The sequence below is a fragment of the Notothenia coriiceps genome, unplaced genomic scaffold (genome assembly GCF_000735185.1).
Source record: "Notothenia coriiceps isolate Sejong01 unplaced genomic scaffold, NC01 NC01_scaffold00025982, whole genome shotgun sequence".
Taxonomy (NCBI): domain Eukaryota; kingdom Metazoa; phylum Chordata; class Actinopteri; order Perciformes; family Nototheniidae; genus Notothenia; species Notothenia coriiceps.
Window position 1 is genome coordinate 1 of NW_011358683.1, and position 9,095 is coordinate 9,095.

At 38.8% G+C, this 9,095-nt stretch overlaps 1 protein-coding gene across 1 annotated transcript; it reads left to right on the forward strand.

Moving 5' to 3' along the window:
- The first annotated feature begins 294 nt into the window (after window positions 1-294).
- LOC104956410 (mitogen-activated protein kinase kinase kinase 5-like) lies at window positions 295-8,607 on the forward strand. Its single transcript, XM_010783896.1, has 3 exons — window positions 295-323; window positions 5,097-5,290; window positions 8,441-8,607. Exons 2-3 carry the CDS (start codon window positions 5,097-5,099, stop codon window positions 8,517-8,519), a joined length of 273 nt encoding a protein of 90 aa, XP_010782198.1. The 5' UTR covers window positions 295-323; the 3' UTR covers window positions 8,520-8,607.
- Window positions 8,608-9,095: the final 488 nt, after the last annotated feature.

Genomic DNA, 9,095 nt, shown 5'->3' on the forward strand with positions numbered 1-9,095 from the left:
GTTTTTGTGTTAATGTAATAGCAGTTAAAACAGGACCGGTCAAATTTGTCCGCGAACACCAAAGTAAGGGGGGGGAAACGAAGACAATAGGAGGGTTAAACAAACTACATTAGCCGATTTCATGGGAAACAGACATGTTCAATGTACTTCCTTCTTCATAAAACCTTTTCTAAATGTTTGGAATTCCCACGTTAGTAATCATTTTATTGTTGCATTTCTACCTTTCTGTTATTTATTAAACAAAACAAAGAGAAGTGTCCTTTGTAATCTCTAAATGTATTTTCTCTTCTTCTTTCCAGGAGATAATTTGCCAGAAGAACACTGTGAGTACAAAGCAATCTCTTTGACTTTCCTCTCCTTTAACACTTTACTCCCATTGCGCACACATCACACATCTTATGTGTTGCAGAGAATATGTTTTTCTGCAATGTGCAGATAGCCGAGTGTTTGACACCTTACGTTTCCCTCCTCGGTGTTATAAAGGTTTTTCTCTTTCGCAGCTCACTTTTAGTAAGAGGCTGATATTTGTTCCTCAGAAATGCAAGATGTCAAATGACATGATCTTCTCTTACATTTTGGAGATGTTTTTCTCAGGCGACAGCTGTTTCATGAGTTACAGTGACTGCATGGGCTTGATCTGCATAAATAGGATCAGGCATTTGGAACATTTCACTTGCAAAAACTGCAGCATTCAAATGAGGTGCTGCCTCAAAGCTAAGGAAATCCTTCTCTGTGCAGAGTCACGTAATGTTGTTTAAAGAAAATATATTTCCTTTTAGATGCACCCACTTCAACACATTAGGTTTACTGTAAGTCCTCTCACTTTGGGATTTTAGCCTTTGCAGACCATTTATATGCACACAAACCTATACAACACACTAGGGCTGCTCAATTAATCGTATTTTAATCGCAATTACGATTTTGGCTTGCAACGATTACGAAAACAACGTAGTCGAAATAAAACGATTATTTTAGTATCTTTTTTAGTATATTTTAATTTAATTTTTTGTATGTGATTTTCAGTTTAATTATACTTAAAGTTCAGGGTAATCAACTGTTATTTATTTTTTTCAATAAATGGATGTTTTCAAAGTAAATGGATAATCGTTTTTTAATAATCGTGATATAAATTATTGACCCAAATAATCGAGATTATGATTTTTGCCATAATCGAGCAGCCCTACAACACACTACAGGAAAGGGTAAACGAAGCAGAATTAGGCCTCTTTAAGACAATTTAAACGTGTACTATGTTTTTCTAGTTGAGAATGTGCATTGTTTCACAGCTCTGAGTATAATATGTAGAGGACAAAGCCAAAAGTGTTCTGGAGCACTGGTACAGTATAGTATAGTATAGTATAGTACAGCAGATTACAGAAACTGGAACTAACTCATGTTTGCGATTTTAGCCTGATAAACATGATTACACTACTCTTGACAATTGATTTTCTTATATCAACTAATTCAGCTCTAGAGCAAATATTAAGACGGAAGCAGACGACTGACTTTAGTCCAGAAGTCCATGTTCAGGCTTGAGATAAAAGGCTTAGCTCTCCTAAGTGGATTGAGGCCCTGCTCTGCATGGATCTCCTGATCTCTGACTCTGACTCGTAGCATGTGAGGAGAGCTGATTATCACTCACATTGTGAGGACGTGAACCCGCTGCTCTCCCCTATGGGCTCTCATCATTCTCCTGCTGTCTTGCTTCTATTAGAGCACTCCAATCTCCTCTGCACATTCGCATGTGCTTTTAAATCGCTTCTATGAGGGTTGAAGTGCACTTAAATAGCAATATCTGCATAATTTCTTCCATCCCTTTGTATCTGTGTATGGGCTATGATGAGCAATATCTTAATATAATTTTAAATATATTTAATTCAAATTGCCCTGTCTAGACACATAGGAATCATAAAAGCACCAAGGTCACATGGAAACTTCCAGACAATAGTGAAGCTCCTCTGTGGTCATGAAACTAAACACTCAAACTTTACAATTTATTCCCAAAAAGAGAACCCTCTAATCTTCTGTGAGCGACGTAGTTTATATATAGACACAGTGTTTATTTCTAAATGAGAGAGTATGCAAAGGCGGTCACAGGAAACGATCAAAAATGCCAGTCATGCTAACCCCTTCCCCCCTCGTGGTCTCATGTCTGCATACTGTACATGATGAATGATATGATGCAATAAGACCACCAGGACAAAAAGTAACCCTTCTTACAACTTGATCATTTGTTTACAGCACAGTGTTAAAGTTAACAATGTAATTAAAATGTTTGATAATGCGTACTATAGAAAAACATACTTGGACAAAAAAATATGTTTGTTGTTAGTATTTTCAAACAGTATGTGTCACTTTTACAAGAGAAAAAGGCCAGATTATTATTAAAACCTGACATTATCCATCAAATTTGAAACATATCTAATGTACTCTTGCTCTGTCTGTGTGTGTGTGTGTAGATTTACTAAAAGTAGCTTACACTGACACACTCTCAAATATTGAGGCCTGGTAGGAGGAGTTTCCAGCAACACTGATTGGACATCTGCATAAAATGGCAAATGTTCCCCAACATTGAGTTGTGGTCAGCTCTGAGTGTGTTTCTGTGAAGGTTAGTGAGTAAGCAGCTGAAATCTTCCAGTAAGATCAGATTGATCATCGGCAAGGATATCAAACCAGATGAGTCACTGACTGAATCACTGAATCACTGCCAGTCACATTCAACAGATTCCCCATGAGCCACTGCTGTCACATGTGTTTCACTCTGCTACCCGAGAAACCTGTTAGCAACCAGTGAAGATTAGCTTCAAATGGCCTGCAGTCGCCTTGAAATACGAGCGTGTGAAAAGAAAGAAAGAGCCCTGTGTCTATAGGCATCTCACACACAGAGGAGCTACATTTAACGTCAGGATTTAGCAACTTGTCTGGTTGCACCTGACAGAAAAAGAGGTCACGCAGATGGCATGCACCAGTGATGTCATCCGCTACTGTTGTAAAGGAGGAAGTATTTATCTGCGGGTTTGACTCTCATTGCTTCAACACCACACCTTCCTTTCGCTTCACTTTTTTGTCAAGCACTGAGAGCTGCAGCAGTGTTTGTTTCTTCTCAAAGAGGCTGCATGAAAAGCTGAGACTATGACAGAGTATTAGAGGTGTCAGGAGGATGCAGCTGTATGGCAGCCCAACCGTCTTCTGACGCGCTCATTGTTGTCACCACACATCTGAAATAATGGGAATTGCTCTCCTTGAAAAGACCTCAGCTGTTTATTGGGGATGTCAACAGTGGAGTTCCTGCCTCTCTAATGTTCTGTCTGCAAAGAACACCACCAGTGTTTCTGTGTTGTGTATTCAGCAGTGGCAGGTCACCGCAACCGAACCAGGAGCATAATGTCGAGTTCAAAACAAACACAGACAGGAGAAAATCTCCCTCCAGACATAACACAGATGTCAGGAATTAGAGCTAAGTACATAAAGAAGAACATTTTTTTTAGTGCTACAATAGCAGCTTAAACTGAAACAGACGTGAAAAATACATGACTGCTGCATGCCACAGCTAATAACAGGGGAAACCTCTGCAGAAGGTGAGCAGCAAGACGACTGTTTCTGCTCGGTGTTTGTGAGCATCACGCTGCATGAACAAGTGGAATTTGTAAGTGCAAGGCTGTATGTTTTTGTGGTTGCAACAAGAGAGCAGCTCCTAATGGGACTGCCAGCGCTGATACAGATACTTCCTACTGTGGGTTCAGTGAAGACAACACAAACACTATTGTCTCTTTGGACAAAGCCAAAGCTTAATGTTGTTACCTGATCCGTCTCAAACAGGGGAAACAGCTCCGACTTCCTCCAGGCAGTCGGCTTCCTCCCCTGTACTATGTAGTCTTTTACTATACAGTGTCTATGAACTTGGTTGTAAAGAGTTTTTGACAGGTTATTTACACAAGGTAATCAATGACTTCACCCAGACCTTTCAAGTACTACAAGTCATCAACAATTCAAAACTAAAGTAAAAGCAATTATATTTGCAGATTACTCCAGCTAACAAGTATTGGATATTCCCAGTATTGCTTATATATGTATTCGCTTTTTTCTTGCCCTAATTTTTGTTTTATTTATTTGTTTTTTTTCCAGTTTTCATTGGTTTTCTTTGTTTCTTTGTACTCCTTAATTTCTATACGTTTTTGATTAAATAAATGCCATTATTATATTGATGCTAATGATGATGGACGGGAGGGCTACTCCCCATAAGCTATGCTTCAGCCCTCCCGCTTCTACTAATGTTGTTCATTTGTGTGTATGAATTATACGTTTTTGTTTTTGTATGATTTTAGTAGAATAAATAAATATAAAGAAAAAAGAAAAAAAAGATTGTATTTACTGTAAATGTACGCCTTGTACTGGATACTGTTAAACTTCAGATAATACAATATACTCCAAGTATGGTTATTCATACGTATGTGCAATATGCTCATTAGCTAAACTAAAACCACAATAGATCTGCTAAATACAATTCTGCACAAAGGGACGTAGCATCACTGCACTGCTATCCTGGAGCTCTTGATAATATCAAACACATCTTGTACAGCCAAGGATGTCAAATAGAAGAAAAAAATGGAGATCAATAATGTTTACCCACTTTTATTTTTGAGCCAAGAAGAAGAAGTCAAAAAAGTGCTCAGAAGAAATTTGTATTTCAATATAAATATGACAACTGCAGTTTCAGTGGCAGAGAAAGTTGGCAAGATATGATTTAAAAATATAACAGCTACTAAATAGACTGAGACTGTAGTTTGATCTGACTTGTAAACTTAAATTGGGTCATAGTGTCAACATAGTGATATGATAAATTTTTGAAAGAGATTCAACTACAGATTTTATAAAAAAACATAACTCGAATTTGTATTTTTTATCCTTTTTTGGGTCGTATTGAATCTCATTATCAAGTGCTTTAGAATCTCTAAATGTTTGCCCACATGGTTAAAATATTGCTGATGACTACTTCACACAAAACCCACAATGTTATATAAAAAGAGTACTCTGGTGCTTAAATATACTCTTAGTAGCTATTTTTCTAAACTGTCTCCTTCTTTGTTTCTCAACAGATGTGCTCAGCCAACTACACCTTCATCCCCTACATGGTGACGCCCCACAGCAAGGTGTACTGCTGCGAGGGCAGCCTGATGAAGGGCCTGACGGAGCTCATGCAGCCCAGCTTCGAGATGCTGCTGGGGCCCATCTGCATGCCGCTGCTGGACCGCTTCATCCAGCTGCTCAAAGTGTCCCAGTCTAACTCCCAGTAAGTAACACTGAATGGTAGAGAGCAGAGAGGGCAAAAGTAAACACATCCTTTTCTCAAGTAGAAGTACTCGTGTTTAAAAATACTCTGGTAAAAGTAGAAGTATCAGAATCAGAATACCTTTATTAGTCCCACAGAGGGGAAATGTAGGTTGTATACAGCAGAAAAAGACAGCTTAATGTTACGTAGAAGCATGCATAAAAAAGTATTAAAGTAAAACAAAAAAGAAAAAGTTATAATATAATAAAAGATTTAATAAAATTAAAAGTTACACAATTTACAAAATACACATCCTGTAACAGTTCTTAAGATTTAGCAGCCAGGTATATATTACACAGTTATTAACGGCATATATATATATTGCACATAGTTGGTTGGTATTTAACAGCAAGGGGTGTTATAGTCTGTGTTGTTGTGTGTGTGTACTGACTAAACTTCTTTACTCAAGTAAAAGTAAAGAAGTATGGGATTCGAAATTTACTTAAAGGTCCCATGTCATGGCCATTTCTACTGATCATAATTCCATTGTTGAGGTCTACTAGAATAGATTTAAATTGTGCAATTTTCCAAACTCACATTGGTTTCTCATACAGCATCTCTGTATAGTATGTGTATTCACTCACTGTCCTAAACGGCTTGTTGGAACTCCTGCCCCCCCCTCCCTATGAGCCCAGTGGCCGTCTGCGAGACAGCGAAACCCAGCCCGAACACACACACACACCCGCAGTCTGGCTAGGAGTTTGTGTGTGTGCTCACACACTGACTCACAGCCTCGCCGCGTCCCGCCGACTCAGGGAGGGGAAATCGGCGGAGCTGCAGCTGAGAAAAGATTGAGTGTGTGAGGAAGTCAGCGGATTGGCCCATTTGGACCAATCCGCGGACTTAACGTAACGGCTCCACGGATTGCTCCATTTGGACCAATTTTTTAGGTCATTAGCCAAAAGCAAGTTACCAAATTTTGAAATTGAAAAGCATAGTAGGCTATACATTTTTCAGGCTACCTTGAAACAGATGCTACCAAAAATACAAACACTGCTTTTGAATAATCCTCACAGGAACATAGTGTAAGATATCTACACAATATTATGTATCTTTGCTTTGCCAGTATTAATATTGACAGTAACACAATATCAAATAGCTTCAATATAACGTGTTATTCAAACATTACACCAAATCCACCACAAGTTTAGATTTCTGGATGGACCCAGTTTTGAATACATTTATTTTATTATAACTTTGTAGGGTTGAACAGGGTTAGGGTTCATTCCCATGAAAGAGTTAATACAATCTATTTAAAGCTCTTCATTATAACAAGTTCCTCTGAAGGAAATGTACCGTCACAGTGTTTAATGACAGGGCCATGTTACTGTATGTGTGAAATGACCAATATGTGTCTGTAAACATATCTTTAAGCTGTTAAATGCAAACGGGGGTGTTGGTTGATTCATGAAGAGGAGGCCATTATACCGTGATTCATTCAGGTCCCTGTAGAGCAAAATGAAGCTTAGTGTTAGTGTTTGAACTCTGACTCGTTCCCAGCATAACAGGCCTTTTGTTTTATTATCCCACTCTTCATATTTTACCTGCTTTAATTATTTTATGTGGTGTGGCATCACTCAACTCTCACCTGCGTGGTGGTGATCTGCTTTTTTTGAAACATTTACCACCTCCTCAGTTGCTGGGGTAATATTTTAGGCTTTCCTGCCAACAGGCGAAGCTATCAAGCAGACAGTTGGTTCTCGCTCAGCTCCAGGAATAGTGACTCAGGTTTAACGAGCACAAAACAAAAGAAAAACATACTTTTTGATATCTTTTGTCTGTTGGAGAACAACAAGCATGAAGCAGGGAGTTTCGACTCAGGTGTCACTTGTATCTAAAAAGCATTCTGTACATTGTTTGAAGGAGCGTGACTATTATTTATAATTGCTTTAAGCTTACAAAGTAGTGATTGATGTATTCTGCCGTATGGCGCTAAGACCTGTGCTACCTGCAGAGTTGGGTGTAATAATATTACTTTTGTCGGTAACGGAGTAATGTAACTTTTATAATTCAGTAATCACACTACAGTTACTAACATTGCCCGACACGAGTTACTTCGTTACTTTTATAAAATCAGTAATCACTCTACAGTTAGCCTACTAACATACATAATTACTAGATTCTCCCTTTGACAGACGAGAGGGATTTCCGCCGCAGGTTTATATTTACGTAACATTTGCGCGACTTGCGCGTCCACATAAAGTGCATAAACATGGCTGAGTCAACAGGCTGAGTCAACAGCGATAACTTGGGGGTGGAGGTCTGCCCATTATTTTGAGTTCGTCCGAAGAAAGGACAGGAATGTGACGGTGAGGTGCAAACTGTGTCCAGGCCAGAAGCTTTTATCCACTGCTGCAAACACAACGTCAAACCTCAACAAGCACCTGCAAAGACAACATGCTAACGTGAAGCTAATAGCTAAGGAGGACCTCCGAACCCAGAGTGAGGATGTCGAGTAAGTAACGACGCTGTAGATGCGCCGCATTTGCGCTTCAGATGAGGCTCCCTCCGCAAAATGAAGCACCCTCCGCAGTCTGCGTGATCTGCCTGTAGGGAGGGGCGGCCCTGCGAGTAAAGTAACGCGTTACTTTATGTAGAGAGTAACAAAGTAAAGTAATATATTACTTTTTTTTTAAAGTAATGAGTAATATGTATTATTACTTTTTTTGAGTAACGACCCCATCTCTGGCTACCTGTTATCTTTACTGTAACTGATACAATGACACGCTAACAACTGATCAGCTTTCCGGATAATCGATGTTTTATATTGATTGATAGACTGGCAGTAGAATATTATCTAATTCAATTACTCAACAGGGGAAAGTGGAATCAAAATATTTATGAGAGACTTCTTGAAAAAACTCATTAAGACAATGGAAAGTAGCTGTCTCACTAGAGAATAATCAAAATTACTGTAAAGCAGTAAATGAATTAAAACTCCAATCACAGTTACAATTACCCTCCAGGAGATTGTAAATAGTAGAATTAGTATGATATTTTTGAAAGGCTTATAATTACTATTGGTACGCTTATTTGAAATAATTAAAATCGAGGGTTTTTTTTATGTAATGCTTGGATTATAAACGACTTTTTTTGCACTTTTTTTTACAGCCAATATTCCGCGAGACGCATTCTGAATGCAGATGAAGGCTCGGGAGCTTTACACGCGTGGAGCTGGCTAACGAGCTGAAACCGCGATCCAGCAGAGACTCGACACGTGCGAGTGCCTTTCTGTCGACATCGTCATCAACCTGGCCATGCTCCATACAGAGACATCCAGGTTACTACTGCTGTGGCGTGCTCATGTTCCTATCGTCTATAATGAAGTAAAGATTATTGAGATATTTACATTAACAACATCAAAACACAGTGAGTAAGGGAAAAACTGGCCCATGAGACAGGTGACCTATATACACAAACCACACTCATGTGACAATTAACGGAGGTGCTGCAACAAATACAATAAAAGTGAGCGTAAACCAAAATAATGAATAATAATACAAATAATCAAATCAAGGCTACGGTAGCATTTTTGGCTCTTACATCTGCTCTGGGAAATCACTCTGACACCAAGCATAATGTTGATATTGTTTGAATGAAGTGGCTGCCTCAGGATAATTATAGGGATAGTGTTGGACGATATGGTGTTGGTTGGCATATTCGTTTTGTGGTTTGTTGTTTGTGTAGGATTGTGTTTCATATAAGCAAGTTGTATTATCAGAATCACTCAACATTGAGAGAAAAGCCCCATCTTCCTACTGTAATG

Coding starts and splice junctions, on each gene's coding strand:
- LOC104956410 (XM_010783896.1), top strand. CDS start 5,097: ATGTGCTCAGCCAACTACACCTTCATCCCCTACATGGTGACGCCCCAC. Junction 5,291..8,440: donor GTGTCCCAGTCTAACTCCCA/GTAAGTAACACT, acceptor TTTTTTTTACAG/CCAATATTCCGCGAGACGCA.